This window comes from Lithohypha guttulata, assembly GCF_036872675.1.
Source record: "Lithohypha guttulata strain CCFEE 5908 chromosome Unknown scaffold_1, whole genome shotgun sequence".
NCBI classification, from domain to species: Eukaryota; Fungi; Ascomycota; class Eurotiomycetes; order Chaetothyriales; family Trichomeriaceae; genus Lithohypha; species Lithohypha guttulata.
The window spans coordinates 3,212,611-3,229,156 of NW_027042750.1; the positions used below are offsets into that span (position 1 = coordinate 3,212,611).

Consider the following 16,546-nt stretch of genomic DNA (forward strand, 5'->3'; position numbering starts at 1 on the left):
TTTGTCAGCGTGTCACCACTGAGATGAGTGTCGAGAACCTCCGTCCTGCGCCAATGAGTATGTACGTAAATGCTTTAGTTATCAGGTTCCGAGATACTGGCTTAGTCTTTTAGGGAAACATTTTGGGAAGGATGGTTGAATTTTGAAGAGGAAAAAACATATGGCAGAGAATACTTGGGAAAGCCATTGTAGTGGCCCCACGACAATCCTTATGTCGCTTCGGTATTGCCAGATGAACGATAATGATGGATACTTAAGTACCTTTGGTGACCACATTCCAGACTTGCCACGCCTCAAATGGGTATAGATCACGAATTTGCGAGCAAAGTATCCACCAAGTCTCCAATCATGCTGAGGAACCTCGTTTTCAATATCTTGGGCTGCTTGGCACCAAGTACGAGCACCTCGCTTGCGACGCGTCAAATAAGCCTCAACACTTTGAGCTCTTGGATTTTGTCGGGCAAGACGTCAATAATATTGGCCCAGGTTTAGCGTTGTGAAAGTTGAATAGCCTTTAAATATTGCAAAATGTAAGCTTAGCAAGCACAAATAAGTACCAGTCATCAAAGGTCGAAAACGAGAATTCGAACTGGAAAGCTTGGAGTACGACAATACCTATTTGGCCAGCTCGTAAGTCTGATTTACCTGTGCAATTTCCGAGGTAAAATATCGTCACTATGCGCAGTCGTCCTATAACTTACCGTTCAATGCTTGAAATTGGAGGAGATAGGCATCATCAGCCGGTTGTCAGGTGTCGTTATCGCTTGACATAATCGTAGAGAGAAAGCCTGGCCGGCTTGAAGTTTGAGCCCGATGTTTCGTTCCCGACCTTTGCACTGCCATCCACTTTCATTGCTGAGAGCAGGAGTATATATCAGAACCTTAGCACGGGCTGAAGGAAGAGGTCAGGTGAAGTATATGCTAAGACAAAGACAGCATACTTGATGAGCATATGAGCATAAACTGCTTTCCCATTGCGACACTGTAGATGTACAGTATTGACCCGATCGTTCACACAACTTTGAAGCAAGCTCAGCCTGATGCGGGCTTGGCGAAGCTCGGAGGCCAAGGCTGTCGCGTCCCCCGTTAATGCTTTCGTGGCAGGATCAGAAAGTGGAATTTAAGTATGCCTATGGCGACGAACACAAACGACTATAGTTAAGGAACGACTTTTGCAAGGGTCGAACCAGGGCTCAGAATCTTTCATATGTATCTCCATCGCTGTTAGGAACACTCCCGCTGCCTGAGCATGAGCGTCAACATATGAACATTCCCTCCCTTCTACTCTAGCCTGTGACCCCAAGGTTCAACCTCCAGTATGAGGCTCGATGTGAAGGTACACCATTGATGTCGCACCTCTAGTCTGCTACAATACTGACTGTGCAAATAGCGCCAGCTTTTTGCGCGCTCCGAACGTGTGAAAGGCATTGACTTTCACCCTACCGAGCCATGGATCCTCACGACATTGTACAGTGGCCATGCCTACATTTGGTCCTATGAGACACAGGCGATTGTCAAGACCTTCGAGCTGACAGATGTTCCCGTTCGAGCTGGTAGGTTCATCGCCAGAAAGAATTGGATCGTCTGTGGTTCGGACGACTTTCAGCTTCGTGTGTACAATTACAACACTTCTGAGAAGATCACCTCCTTCGAAGCCCATCCCGACTACATTCGTTCGATAGTCGTGCACCCTACGCAACCTTTCGTCCTCACAGCCTCAGATGACATGACGATAAAGTTATGGGATTGGGACAAGGCATGGAAGTGCGTTCAAGTATTCGAGGGTCATTCACATTATGTGATGGGCTTGGCCATTAATCCTAAAGACACAAACACATTTGCGTCCGCATGTCTGGATCGGACGGTCAAGATATGGAACTTGGGTTCGGGCCATGCCAATTTTACCCTCGAAGCACACGAAGCCAAGGGTGTCAACCACGTCGATTACTACCCGCAGGCTGACAAGCCATACATCCTAACTACCTCGGACGATAAGACTGTCAAGGTTTGGGACTACACAACAAAAGCACTGATAGCCACATTGGAGGGACACACTAGCAACGTCTCCTTTGCTTGTTACCATCCCGAACTACCCGTCATAATATCCGGCTCTGAGGACGGCACTGTGAAGATATGGCATGCAAACACTTACAGGCTAGAACAATCGCTGAGCTACGGCCTGGAAAGAGCATGGTGCGTCAGCTACCAGAGAGGTCGACAAGGCATAGCTATGGGTTTCGACGATGGCGCCGTGGTGGTAAAGATGGGTCGAGAAGAACCTGCAGTTTCCATGCATGAAGGCAAGATGGTATGGGCGCGTCACAACGAAGTCATTTCTGCAGTCATCAAAGGCGACGTTTCCGTGAAAGATGGACAGCCGCTGAATCTGCCCACAAAGGATCTCGGATCGTGCGAGATCTACCCCCAGACTCTTTCGCATTCACCAAATGGTAGGTTCGTTGCTGTTTGTGGTGATGGCGAGTTCATTGTCTACACCGCCATCGCATGGAGAAATCAAGCCTTCGGCTCCGCCCTGGATTTTGCTTGGGGCTCAAAAGACAACAATACCGACTATGCCATCCGTGAGTCCGCTACATCAGTGAAGATCTTCCGGAAGATGAAAGAGGCTCCAGGCGGACTCGACGTGGGCTTTCAAGCTGAAGGTCTGAGTGGTGGCGTCTTGCTTGGTGTAAAAGGCCAAGGCGGTATCGGCATGTTTGATTGGGCTACCGGAAACCTCGTACGACGTATCGAAGTTGAGCCACGTGAAGTTTATTGGTCGGAATCAGGAGAGTTGGTGGCTCTTGCTTGCAACGACACAACATACGTGCTTCGATATAGTCGAGAAGCATACCTAGAAGGCCTCAATGCAGGCCTGGCCGATGAAGATGGCGTCGAATCTGCCTTTGAGGTCGTCACAGATATCAACGAGAGTATCACGACTGGAGAATGGGTTGGAGATTGCTTTATTTATACAAACTCAACCAACAGACTCAATTATCTAGTTGGTGAGCAGACATACACTATATCACATTTCGACCAGCCGATGTACTTGCTAGGATACCTGCAAAGAGATGGTAGATTATACGTGTGCGACAAAGATGTGCAAGTCATCTCCTTTGCATTGTCTCTCACGGTTGTCGAGTACCAAACGCTGGTCCTTCGAGGTGAGGTCGATGCTGCGCAGGGCTTGCTCAGTGAGATCCCTGATGGCGAAATGAACAAGATTGCCCGCTTTTTGGAAGGTCAAGGATACAAAGAGATGGCTCTAGAGGTAGCGACGGATCCAGAACATCGATTTGAGCTTGCTCTGAGTTTGAACAATCTGGCAGTCGCACTCGAGCTTGCTAAGACTTCTGATCAGGAGCACAAGTGGAAGACTGTTGGTGACGCAGCAATGGTGGCCTGGGACGTGCGGTTAGCTCAAGAATGTTTCACACAGGCGAAGGACCTTGGCAGTTTGCTATTGCTATACTCAAGTTCGGGTGATAAGACAGGTTTAAAAAGTCTAGCCAACCAGGCAGAGGAAAGTGGCAGCAACAATATCGCATTCTCAAGTTTGTGGTTGAGTGGTGATGTCGACGCTGCCATTGAGCTGCTCACGCGAACAGGACGAACGAGTGAAGCTGTACTATTCAGTCAAACATACAAACCAAGCCGGACCGCTTCTCTAGTGAAGCAATGGAAAGAGAGTCTCGAAAAACAAGGCAAGACGAAGGTTTCAAAACTGATAGGTGTGCCAGGAGAGGACGAAGAGCTCTTTCCAGACTGGGACGAATATCTGAGGCTGGAGAAGGACGGCGCTCAGGAGTCCTCAGTAGATCTGAATGGCTCGGCAGACGAGGTAGCATCAGGGGAGATCAATGGCGAGACGGCGGAAGCTGACGTTGAAGCTGCCGAAGAGGTTGAGGCATGATATAACGACTGACGAACAGTGCGCGACGCACACTTGCTTTGCGGCTCAGCCGAGAGTATCTGCATTGACCCTGTGCAATACCAGATTAACAATGCCTGGCATGCCTGGATGAAGAACCATTTCAAGGATATGGTCTCCGTTTCCATCCGGCGCAAATGACGTAGTTGGTGTATAGATTGTCTCAGAGGCTATTTACTTTTGGTTTCTATAGAACCATCGAGGACTACACCTTCAACCCGTGTTTGCTTTGAACCAGTCAGCTGTCGTACGACCCGAGTGCTACGCTGAAGCTTCGAGATCCTAATCGACTCAACCCTTATTACGGTACTCTATCAAGTACGATAGCGCTTATTCCATAGTTGAGGTTGCGTAGCCTTCAGTCACCTTCCATTTGTGTTCGACAAAGGATCCCTACATCACCATTCTGAATAGCTCGATTGCTAGAACATACCATCTGCGTCATGTCTGAAGCTTCGGAAACTTATGACCTGATATACTGGCCAGGACTGCCAGGTCGTGGTGAATTTATCAGACTTGTTCTGGAACAGGCTGGTGCAAACTACACTGACACTGCACACGTCGAAGATGGTATGAGGATTGTCCTCTCCTACAGCAGCACCGACAACCATGGTAGTCCTGTCAACCCACCACCTTTTGCACCACCAATGCTAAAACACGGAAAACACACCATTAGTCAAACACCGAACATCCTGCTTTATCTCGGGCCCAGACTGGGACTCGCACCTAGTACGGAAGATGACCCGATCGGGATATACCACGTCAATGCACTTACTCTGACAGCTCTCGATGGCTTGAGTAACGAGCCGCATGACACGCATCACCCGATCGCTGTGGGGGATTACTACGAAGATCAGAAAGGGGAAGCATTGAAGAGGGCCAAAAATTATCGAGAGCAAAGACTGCCCAAATTTCTGGAATATTTCCAACGAGTACTGTCTAGCGAAACGTCCAGGGGCGGAGAGTATCTGTACGGTGGTCAACTCACATATGCGGATCTTGTGCTATTTCAGACCATTGACGGAGTGAGTTTCGCGTTTCCCAAGCGGATGAGCAGTCTGAAGGAGAGTGGGAAATACGACAAGGTGTTCGCGTTGCACGAGCGTGTCAAGGCTTTGGATAAGATTGCGGCCTATCTTAAAAGCGGAAAAAGGCAAAAATACTTGATGGGCATCTATCGGTTAGTAAAGCTTTACAACATTACTGTTACCAATGTTAATTGTTTTATAGACATTATCCTGAGTTGGACGACGAATAAAATAGCTCTTGCGTGTCACTGCTTGGCAAAAAGACACGATAGAGTATATCCTTCCATTGCCGATAACTACGACCTATTGCTTCTCATACTTTTTCCTGTAGACTCAATATTTCGTCGCATTTCTGCAAGCGGTACTCGTTGTAGTACAGGCTGCAAGTTCTACTCCATAAACTACATGTCAACCAGCCGACTTGGCACAGGATTAAAATAGCTCACCGTCATGCCGATCACTCAAATTTATCTGACCCTGTTGTGTGACTATGCTGGCCATGATGAACGTTCAATACAGAAGACATTGTTACATATTCGTGAGTCGAATTGGACGTATGAGCAGCAAATTCACATGCAGTAAAACACATCGATGGTGGTTTAGTACTGAAGGTAAAGAGCAGTGAAAAAAATATGATTCAGCGTCTCGAAGATCGATTATCGTAAAGATCGAAACCAGAAAATAGTGCCAAGAGCCACTCTTCCCAAGCAGGTGGACAGTACCTATCGACAAAAAAACTCCCTATTAGCAGAGATGGGAAAACTATACGCCATCTCAGACGTGCACATCTCCCACAAATTCAACCACGAAGCCATCCACCTCCTCAAACCCCACCCAGACGACGCCCTCATCCTAGCCGGCGACGTTGGCGAAAAACTCGAGCACCTCCACGAATGCTTCTCATTAACGACCAGACTCTTCAAGCAAGTCTTTTGGGTGCCCGGGAACCACGAGCTGTACACTCTACCACACCCCAATGATGTCGCACATGAAGACAACGCGATGAGCCCGCACACGCCGGCCACAACGCATATACCGGAGCCAGACAACTTGAGAGGCGAGGCGAAGTACTTTGAGTGTGTCAAGGTTGCTAATGAGTATGGAGTTATTACGCCCGAAGACGAGTATGTGACCTGGCATTCGGATGAGTCAGCGAACGCGGTGAAGGCATTGATATGTCCTATGTTTCTGCTTTATGACTACTCGTTTCGTCCTCCTGATGTGAGTCGAGAGCAGGCGCTGGACTGGGCAATGGAGCATAATATACGAGCTACGGATGAGGCACTGCTGCATAGTGACCCTTATAAGAGTCGCGATGCGTGGTGTGATGCGTTGGTCACCGAGACGGAAAATAGATTGAAGATTGCGCTGGATAAGAAGGATGCAGACACGAAAGTTGTTCTTATCAATCACTGGCCGTTACGCGAAGACACGATTTGCATACCGAGCATTCCACGCTTTAGTCTATGGTGTGGTACGAAGAGGACTGAGGATTGGCATGTTCGGCACAAAGCGGATGTTGTCGTGACTGGTCATCTGCACGTGAGACGGACAGATTGGATTGATGGAGTTAGGTTTGAGGAGGTTTCTCTCGGCTATCCTAAGCAGTGGGAGGATGCGAGAGGGAAAGGGAAAGGCGTCAATGAGATGTTGAGGGAGATCCTACCTGATCCGCGTGAGCAAATAGATAGGAATGGAGATCAGGCTTCAGAGGGACGCAAGACTCAATGGAGACGGTATGGGTGATTGGTTGCAAGGACTCAGCAGTTCTTTCAATAAAATATCACAGTCTCTAATTGCAGCTGCCTCAGGTCGTACTTCAAACGAGATCACTATCATGTGGTCCCTCCCTATAGGAGCTAAATTTTGTCCCGCAATGTTCTTGATACTCGTTGTCTTATTGCAATATTTGGTCGCCCGATTTTTGTCTTAGGTGGGAACTATCCTGTTTACTGAGCCGGACAGCCATTGAAGGCACGTTTTGTCTTTTTCGTCTCAGTGTTCTCTGACACTAGCTGACCTGTCTACGACCGTGCTCGAATCGCGACATGAACACACGTTTCGACTAGGTGGTCGAGAAGGTTCAATAGAGTTCGAACTTGAGGACGTTGATATGCGCAGGTCAAGGTTGGGATGTGCGGGAATGATCAGTATCAACAAGACTTTGCCTCTCCTATCTCAGTAGCCTTTTCTTTGCGACCTCTAAGTCCCAAAGACAGCTCAGACCACAGTCTCGGTATCGACTGCACTGGTAAGACACTGTCGTGCTTCGAAGGCTTCAGGAATCTGTGAACAGCGTCAAATAGCAGTAGGAGTCCAGCGTTCGATGCGTAGTGACAATCCGACCTTGTTACTCTTTACACGTCCATGGCATGCACTACCCCCTACTTTATGAGTTCACCCCAATGCTTTCGACTCCTGCACTCAAGCAGGATTCCCACCAGGAGCAGTGCTCGCATCAGCATTGGTTTTGCTGTTGCTATGTGTCGTCCCCGTGATTTGATCGTTGTCGATCTGCACAGGATCTGTGAGGTCAGGAACTTCGTCGGTGTTCGTGGTGGAGTGTGCTTGTCCGGCTGGCTCGTGGTCCCCTAGAAGGGTCTGGATGGCCTTCTGGTCACCTTCCTTGGCTTTAGAGGATGGGTCGGTGTCAGGCATGCTCCGGGTCGTGGAAATGGATTCGAGTATTGGGACGATTGAGCTGAAGGATTGTGTGTGTGAGGGACGATGAATGCTAAGCAGCTACGTGTAGATCGTGGTAAGGGACGTGGTTGTCGCGCTGTGCTGCGGTGATACAACGCCGGCTTGGATTTGCGCCGTGCCCGAACTTGAATCGTCATTGTCTACGGCAATCGGTAAGCATACCAACGATCCTTGCTTGAATATACGCACGATATGACAAATGAAATTGTTGACCTATTGTACTTAGAAATGTTTACGGTTTCTATTGCCCACTTATAAGAAGATTGTTCGGAACGTGGTTCAGATATAGCCCCGAAAGGCAGAAGATGCTGTTTCATTCCTATTCAAATAGTACTGCTGACTGATACCTGCCCTCAAAACCTGGAAGGTCTACTTAACAGGACATGTTTTGATGAGGTGAAGGAATCATGTTGACCGCCAACAATCAACTCACGTCCGTACGCCTGTCTTTCTAACTCCTTGAAGAATATCCTTCTGTCTCTCTCTGTTTGCCAAGCACTTGGGTCCATGAAACGCCTTTCCCATAGTCGTTGATCTTCTATGCATTTGAACCATAATAGCTAGCGCTTGCAGTCGTGTGATGTCCAAGCAGGTAGCAGATCGTCATGTTAGTACCACGTCTCGATGCTGACAGCCAAGGGACAATGTCCTTCAAACCATACTGAAGATGACTCTGCCGTCAACAAAGGTTAAATAGATCGATAGCCAGATAGGTTGCTGAGGTCCTTGAAACTGCTTTTACAGCCAGTGCAGGTACCAGGCTTTGTCGACAACTGCTTAGGAGATCCGCGCTCTTCCTTCCTGTACACCTTGTAATAAACAACATTTCTCTCAATGCGTGAACTAGCTCTCTCAACTGCTCATGCTCGAATTTCGTCTGAAGAGTCTTGCTACTAGAGCCCTTGTCGATCTCGAACGATCTGAATTAGTCGACGCGGTGCTATCCGAGCTATTATTGCGTTGCACAATTTCAGGTCTTGAATGACTGCTATACAAAGCTGGTCTTGCATCTGGTGAGTATGAGCGCCGATGAATCCTTTGAGCTTCGTCTTCGTTTCTAGGATGGCACGGACAGCCCCTAGCGTACGTGATCTCTCGAAGTGTTATCGTTGTGAAGCGGCTGGGCCGCGTCCATATATGAGGAGACGTTGTTGTATGCTCTTCTGTGTAGGCAGGCAGGATACTAGGTACAGCCACGTCAGGAAGGCTGGAGATGCTAGAAGAACTTGACATGTCGTGTGAGATGAAGTCTTTTCTGTAGCAAACGTGACCTGTATTCGACTTCACGAGGATCGATAGTGACGCTAAAGTGTTGTGCAGACGAGGGAGCTGCGATGAATAGATGAGAGGATCTTGTAGGAATAGAAGGAGCGAAGAGACCAGTTAGAAGTAAGGCGCCCGGGCCATGAATAAGCTGATCAAGAGTCCATGATTGGGATGAACTACTAATAATGTCATTTTGAAGGTCTCCATTTTTGAACCATCAGCACGCATCTGGTATAAGAGTACGACGTGCACCGGAAGGTGTCGGATGTTAAACCACGGAGCACGTTTTCTCACTGTGCAATTGAACTGTGGTTTTAATACGTCAAAGAGCACGGCCTCCACAAACCATAAATTGTCCGAGCATGTTCACAGGATATTAGTCATGATTGACGGTATATCCGTGTCTGTGCTACTTGACAGTTTGCTTTGACATTTCGCACAATCCTGCTGCTACACACTCGTTGCTCGATTTTGAACAATTCCAGCGAACAGTGGGCCTGCATTTGCCATCCTGCGTAATAGTGAGGTTGGAAAAGGCTGCGCGGGAATGAGGATCAGCAGAATAGAAATGGGGTTTGGAGCCATGATGATGACTGTTCGTGCCCTGCGTCGGCTGCAAGACAAGTGGACAGAAGCCATGCACGGCAGAGCCAATGGCACATACACAACTTTAAATTGTGCAAGTGAAGCATTCCAAGGTTTCTGTCGACGCGACGCGACTGGTCATGCTGGAGTCGTTTCAGCACAAACCTTGGCCGCTACAAGAAGCAGACTTCGGAGAGCGGCAGGCACAGAAGCGCATATGAATCACGTGGAACACTAGTACTTGTTGGCTTAGCGGTAGAGCTTAGCTCTCGATGTTGACGACTTGACATTCAGCTACAACGACATGGACTCTGCTCCAGCATACGAAAATCACGTCGTCTGAGGTACAGATCGTTCATTGAGGTATCAAGCCGCCTCACTTGGTTTTTTGGTAGCTTGTGTTTCGCGGGAAAGAGACACTCGACCCTGAATGTTCGCATTGCAAGAAGTTTCCAAACATGGCCTGAAACGTATCTGTGTGGCTCACAATTGTGCACGTTATACTGTAACATGCCTGTACCTCATCTCCGACCACTCGGGGCGACCATGCCCCGAGTCATTCAACCGACAAGGCAATTTCTTTCAAGTCAGAGGAATTCTGCCTGTTTTAGGCGTACCTGGAGACAACATCAGTTCACAGCTCAGACCACGCGTCGACATGCCTCAACCGATCCTGCTACCGTACCAGCGGGTTCTCATGTCTTCAATTTCTTTTACGGTACGACTTTGCTTCTGGGTCTCGGCCTGATCTTTGTGTATGTTACAGACACTCGAGCAAGCGTACATCGTTGGGTAGTGATTCCAGCTTTGCGTACCATCTACAAAGACCCTGAAGAAGCGCACGAAATTGGTAACAGATCATTGAAGCAACTATATACGTTTGGTCTACATCCCAGGGAAAGAGGCGATCCTGACCAGCAAGGTGATCTGGCGATCGAGGTGTTCGGACAAGTTCTGAGAAACCCAATAGGGACATCAGCTGGGATCGATAAGCATGCTGAAATTCCAGACCCGCTTTTTGCTATAGGTCCTGCTATCATTGAACTTGGAGGAACAACACCACAACCACAGTCCGGTAACCAAAAGCCTCGGGTGTTCCGATTAGAATCCCAAAACGCTCTCATAAATCGATATGGACTCAACTCTGAGGGCGCTGATCATGTGGTCAACCAGTTGCGACACCGAGTAAGACGATTTGCTGAGAAATGCGGGTTTGGTCATGATGCTCAAGGCGAAATCTTAGTGCTCGATGGTCATGCGGGTGTGCCGCCTGGCAGTCTTACGCCTGGAAAGCTGCTCGCTATCAACATAGCCAAGAACAAGGCCACACCAGAAAATGATATTCAAGCTGTAACAAAAGACTACACATACTGTGCTGAGCGACTAGCACCATATGCAGATATCCTCGTCGTCAATGTCTCGAGCCCCAATACTCCTGGTCTGTGTGGTCTACAAAACCAGGAATCACTAACTCAGATCTTGACGTCCGTCGTCAAAGCTGCACGCTCTGTTCAAAGGACTAACAAGCCTGCAGTAATGGTCAAGGTCAGCCCAGACGAGGATTCTGACGATCAAGTGAACGGTATCTGTCAAGCAATCTGGGAGTCCGACGTCGACGGGGTCATAGTCGGAAATACTACAAACCAACGTCCCGAGCCAATGCCTCATCTCAAACCACTCACTCCAATAGAAGAACAACGTCTACTCGAAACCGGCGGCTTTTCTGGCCCACACCTATTTGAGAAGACATTGTCAATGGTCAAGAAATACAAAAGTTCACTTGGCGACAGCCCACCACCCAACATCGGCAACACCCCTGCCCCTGCCAGTACACCTTCCCGATCAGGCGGTGCAGTCAGTTCACTGAAGGAGCAAATGCAAAAGGATCTGGCAGAAGCACCCGCAAAGGCCGGACCACACGGAGACGCAGTGACGGACTCAATCCAAACAGAATCCATTCCTCTACAAAACCTCTCGGAAAAGGCCGAATCCGAGAAGTTGCCGTTGATCAACCTTCCCACAGCTAGATTCTACGACAAGTCACGACCTGAACAAGACAAACTACGGTCCAGTCCTGATGGTCCCGAGTCTGAGCAGTCGAAGAAAGACAACGAGCGGGCTGAGGAGAAGAGAGAGCAGATAAGGAAAGAGCAGGAGGAGGCGAAGAAAGCACGACAAGAGACAAAACAAAGCGTAGGAGCGCAAGATAAGCGTGCACCTGATACTGGTCGTCGAGATCAGCCAAAGGTCATCTTTGCGACTGGTGGTATCACGAACGGTAAACAGGCACTCGAGATCTTGAACGCTGGCGCGAGTGTAGCGATGGTCTATACTGCTCTCGTGTATGGAGGTGTAGGAACCATTTCGAGGATCAAGGACGAGATGAGGTATGAGTTGAAGAGTAAGAAGGAAGAAAGGCGAGGAGCCACTCCTAGGGAGATCAAATCTGCCTAACGTGTTGTTCCCTGTATTGAAATATCGCGTGCATATTAAAACACAAGCTCATCAGTCTTCCACAATAGCTACCTTGCTTCTGACTGGAATGTTGTGCTTGACCTTGCCAGGCTCAGGGAAACCACTAACCTTAACACCCTTCCTGAACATCAAGCAGTGAGTTGAGCCGCCAAAATGGAACATGCCAAGTTGTTCGCCTTTCTTGATCTTCTGGCCTTCTTTCACTGTGACATCGTTACTGCTTACCTCGCTCATGCCAATAAGGACAACACACATCAGTCCGATCTTTGGGTTGTCCGCCTCAATGAATACTAGTGCGCGTGCCGCCGCAGCAGTCAGGTACCCTTGAGACTCCGTCTCACCTTCCTCATTCGCGTGTTCTGGGTGACGACCGAAGTCCTCGAACAATGGTTCAGAATAGTATGTTCCTTCGACATGTGTTATCTTCTTCACCGTGCCGTCTACAGGAGTGTGCCAGCGATGGTAGCTCAATGCGCTGAGAAAGGCCTGATATATCGTGCCGCCGACGAATTGTTCGTAGTTCGGGTCGTTCTGTAGGATGTCTTTGACGGAATACGGCATGCCTTTGAGCCAGAACTTGTCTCGAGCTTTGACGTCGCGAGCTACTCGATAAGCTGTACTTTCACAGGCATTCGCGATGACGTTCTGGTTCTCAGGCTCTGCAACAGGTCTCTTATCCCAATGGAACTCGCGCGTGAAAAAGTCGTCCCAGGATTTGTAGCCATGGTAAGGCTTGGAGGGGTCACATTGAAACATCTGCTCGAAAGGAAGTGCTTTGTCGGACTCTTCACCTAGATTGGCGACAGTTGCAAGATCCTTGCGTCCCGAATCAGTAAACCAGCCGAACTTGTCTGATAAAGAAGGCTCCCTCGAGTCCTCGGATTTGAGGTATTCGCCCCAGACGTTCAAGATCTTCTTCAAAAGACCGTTGACTTGCGGATCGAGGAAGAATGAGAAGCCAAAAGTCGTGCCCATTGGCCAGTCGAAGAGAGCATAGATTGGCAGACCGACCAAGCCAACGTTCTCAGACTGCTTGCTCCAGCCAGGCGAAGTGGTAATCAGATGGTTGAGAATGGCTAGCATATGCTTGCAACCACGAATGCTCATCTTGCCCGAAGGATCCTTGTTATAGGGGTGTTTGTCTGGGATCTCGTCGAACATGCCTTGAGCAAGCATGTGGATTCGGGAATTGTTTTCGATCAGCTCTTCCAGCTCACGAACAGCTGGGTGAAAATCCTTAGGGTTCTCGTCAACGTGGTTGACTGTGTCTTGGAGCCATTTCTGGTGAGCTCGGTGGTCTTCGGGTAGCCAAAGACCTGGTCGCTGTACGCGGTGACCATCTGGCACGTGTGAGGAATTTATTGGCATCTTTGCTAGAGTGTTAGTGGAAGCACGAGTGAGCAGATGAGTAAACAAATTATCCTCGAACAGGCTTCAAGTAAGTCCATTTAATTGAGTATGTGCCGCGTCATCTACACGTGTTGCTTATAGCAATCCAGACCAGGCACAAAAAGTAAAGCATTGGAAGGAGCAGGGTTTTCAGCGTCACAACAACGTCACAAGCGGCGTCTGATTCCGACATGATAAACGAGCCTGCATAGGAGCCAAGACAACGACTTGCATGTGTATGTAGCCTGACAATTTTGAAGACTGACAACCATCAACATAAGAGCCCCAAACAAAGTCTCACATGGAAAGCCAAGCAAAGTTGAAAAGAAAGGAGGACTGTGCCAGTTGTGGCCTTGGTGGCCTACGGAGCGGGATTCCACCCTTATCGCACGTGATGTTGAGATAACGAATGTTCGGCTCTAAGAAACCAAAAAAATTAAGGTGTGGGCCTGAGGAATCACTTGGGTCTTCGCCGTTCAAAGTCTTTGCTCAAGGGTTTTGTATAGCTATTGTCGTAGTGATTTCCAGAGCACTAAGTCACGATGAAGACGACGTGGAAAGAGGTGAGATAGACTGGAAATTCTGCTACAGAGCACGAACTAACGTGCAGTCAGATTGCGCCTGTGCCAACGTCGCAAGAATTTATCGATATTGTGCTTAGTCGTACACAGAGGCGACTACCTACCCAGATCAGAGCCGGCTTCAAAATCTCGAGAATAAGAGCTTTTTACACAAGAAAAGTCAAATACACGGCAGAGACATTCGCAGAGAAATTCCAGGCTATCCTAGATGGCTTCCCTCGATTGCAGGACATCCACCCGTTTCACAAAGATCTTATGAACACACTTTACGATGCCGACCACTTCAGAATAGCCCTAGGAACATTGTCGACTGCAAAGAGATTGATAGAGACTGTGTCAAGAGACTATGTACGACTGCTCAAGTATGCGCAGTCACTATTTCAATGCAAGAACTTGAAGAAAGCCGCTCTAGGTCGTATGGCCACAATATGTAGGAGACTACGAGATCCCTTGGTTTACCTCGAACAAGTACGACAGCATCTGGGTAGATTACCGAGCATCGACCCCAACACGAGAACGCTGTTGATCTGCGGCTATCCCAATGTTGGCAAGTCAAGCTTTTTGAAACAGATTACAAGAGCCGATGTCGATGTGCAGCCATATGCTTTCACCACAAAATCCCTCTTTGTGGGCCACTTTGACTATAAATATCTAAGGTTTCAAGCAGTTGATACTCCTGGTATTTTGGACCACCCACTAGAAGAGATGAACACAATCGAAATGCAGTCGATTACTGCTATTGCACATCTTCGGTCGGCTGTATTATACTTCATGGATCTATCAGAACAGTGTGGGTACTCCGTCGAGGCCCAGATTGGTCTGTTCTCCTCGATACGACCGCTGTTTGCAAACAAATTGGTCTTCCTCGTGGTAAACAAGACCGATGTGACCAAGCCGGAAGACTTGTCAGAAGATCTGCAGAAACAACTGTCAGATCTAGTCACCCAAAATTCCAATACAGAACTGCTCCAATTGTCTTGCATAACGAATGAGGGTGTTCAGAATGTCAAAAACATAGTCTGTGATCGTTTGATCGAAGAACGCGTCGCATCCAAACTCAAGGCTGGCCAGGCCTCACAACCTGCACTTGGAGATGCTCCAACCGGACGACTTGGTGATCTTCTTGCTCGAATTCATGTGGCGAGACCGCTTGCGGGATCGCACAGCGAAACGTATATCCCAGAAGCAGTTTTGAATGGCACCCACAAGAGAATTGATAAGAATGACCCAGAACGAAGAAAGCTCGAACGCGACATCGAAGAAGAAGAAGGCGGTGCGGGTGTCTACAACGTCGATCTCAAGAAATGGTACGATCTTGGAGATTCAGACTGGAACCATGACAAGGTACCCGAATTTTTCAATGGCAGAAACGTGGCAGACTTTGTGGATCCCGATATTGAAGAGAAACTAGCAGCTCTCGAGGCCGAGGAAGAGCGTCTGGAAGGAGAAGGATACTACGACGAGTCCGAAAGTATGGAAGATGAGGAAGACGCCGATATCAGAATGCGAGCAGACATGATTCGAGACAAACGAGCACTAATGATGAGCGAAGCTCGTACCAAGAGGTCGCTGAAGAACAAGGCACAAATCCCACGTTCGAAGAAAGCCAGAACGACATCACAGATGGCGGCTCACTTCAACAAGATCGGTCTTGATGGCTCAGCACCAGTTGATAGAGCACGGGCACAGATCCGAAACGCGCCTGCTGAGTCGAGGTCGAATGCTGGATCAGCTATGGACATCGACACCCCATCTGCCCGAGCACGATCTGTCTCCCGAGCACCTAAGACGAATAGATTGACTGATGGTATTACGAAGACAACAGCTACTGGTATTGCGGATCCTATCACTGAGGAGAAGGTGGAGAGAATGGCCAAGCTCAGTCAGAGGAAGATGAACAGAATGGCTAGGCAAGGTGAGGCTGATAGGCACGAAACAGCCAGCTTGCCAAAGCATTTGCTTGCCGGCAAGAGAGGTATGGGCAAGACAAGAAGCAGATAAATGGAGCATTTCGAGGCGTGGAAATTGTCTACAAGATTGTCGAGTACTCAGTGGTGTTTCATGGCGCGCGAAGCATGGGGCTTCTTGTCTGGGTCAAGCATGAAGAGATTTCTATTCCGTTAGAGTTTGTGGTGAAAAGGCGTATAGATGCGTTACGATACCGATGATAACAGGCAGAGCCTTCTGGCTACTCCTCGTATTTATAGCAATCTTGATGGCAAAACTGCAAAAGTAAAACCCTGTACCTCTTCAGCAGTTTAGACAAGGGGCTGGGTGCCGTTATACCAGGTTTGTGCAATGACTTTTCTCTTGGCGTGGTGCAGTCGAAGCTTTATAGTACGATTACGTGTAGAGCTCGAGGCAGTTTACGAAAAGCGAAACGAGAAAAGTATCTATCGAATTTAAAGAGACAAACATAATAAATTAAAGACCAAGTAGAGATGATGAATACGTCTTTCTGTACTATAAAGCCTGTAGATATTTGAGAACCACCTACCTGTTAGATCAATCTTGCCAACCTCGATAGGACTTACCATCGATCATTACTCTGCTGGCGTGACCGATAAGGCTCTGGAGCCTGCTCT

At 48.4% G+C, this 16,546-nt stretch overlaps 7 protein-coding genes across 7 annotated transcripts; 5 read left to right on the forward strand and 2 right to left on the reverse strand.

Moving 5' to 3' along the window:
- Window positions 1–1,318: 1,318 nt before the first annotated feature.
- SEC27 (Coatomer subunit beta') lies at window positions 1,319–3,916 on the forward strand (the record flags this gene model as incomplete). The annotated part of the gene is made up of 2 exons (XM_064895553.1): window positions 1,319–1,336; window positions 1,391–3,916. 2 exons carry the CDS (start codon window positions 1,319–1,321, stop codon window positions 3,914–3,916), a joined length of 2,544 nt encoding a protein of 847 aa, XP_064758240.1.
- A 461-nt stretch (window positions 3,917–4,377) lies between these two features.
- Window positions 4,378–5,192, forward strand: LTR64_001173 (uncharacterized protein; the record flags this gene model as incomplete). The annotated part of the gene is made up of 2 exons (XM_064895554.1): window positions 4,378–5,114; window positions 5,165–5,192. 2 exons carry the CDS (start codon window positions 4,378–4,380, stop codon window positions 5,190–5,192), a joined length of 765 nt encoding a protein of 254 aa, XP_064758241.1.
- Window positions 5,193–5,715: 523 nt separating this feature from the next.
- On the forward strand, window positions 5,716–6,708 carry LTR64_001174 (uncharacterized protein; the record flags this gene model as incomplete). Its single annotated transcript, XM_064895555.1, has 1 exon — window positions 5,716–6,708. One exon carries the CDS (start codon window positions 5,716–5,718, stop codon window positions 6,706–6,708), a length of 993 nt encoding a protein of 330 aa, XP_064758242.1.
- A 678-nt stretch (window positions 6,709–7,386) lies between these two features.
- LTR64_001175 (uncharacterized protein) lies at window positions 7,387–7,620 on the reverse strand (the record flags this gene model as incomplete). Its single annotated transcript, XM_064895556.1, has 1 exon — window positions 7,387–7,620. The coding sequence occupies one exon, from the start codon at window positions 7,618–7,620 to the stop codon at window positions 7,387–7,389; it is 234 nt and encodes a 77-aa protein (XP_064758243.1).
- A 2,442-nt stretch (window positions 7,621–10,062) lies between these two features.
- URA9 (Dihydroorotate dehydrogenase (quinone), mitochondrial) lies at window positions 10,063–11,970 on the forward strand (the record flags this gene model as incomplete). The annotated part of the gene is made up of 1 exon (XM_064895557.1): window positions 10,063–11,970. The coding sequence occupies one exon, from the start codon at window positions 10,063–10,065 to the stop codon at window positions 11,968–11,970; it is 1,908 nt and encodes a 635-aa protein (XP_064758244.1).
- Window positions 11,971–12,021: 51 nt separating this feature from the next.
- On the reverse strand, window positions 12,022–13,359 carry LTR64_001177 (uncharacterized protein; the record flags this gene model as incomplete). The annotated part of the gene is made up of 1 exon (XM_064895558.1): window positions 12,022–13,359. The coding sequence occupies one exon, from the start codon at window positions 13,357–13,359 to the stop codon at window positions 12,022–12,024; it is 1,338 nt and encodes a 445-aa protein (XP_064758245.1).
- Window positions 13,360–13,922: 563 nt separating this feature from the next.
- NOG1 (Nucleolar GTP-binding protein 1) lies at window positions 13,923–15,962 on the forward strand (the record flags this gene model as incomplete). Its single annotated transcript, XM_064895559.1, has 2 exons — window positions 13,923–13,943; window positions 13,995–15,962. The coding sequence occupies 2 exons, from the start codon at window positions 13,923–13,925 to the stop codon at window positions 15,960–15,962; spliced, it is 1,989 nt and encodes a 662-aa protein (XP_064758246.1).
- Window positions 15,963–16,546: the final 584 nt, after the last annotated feature.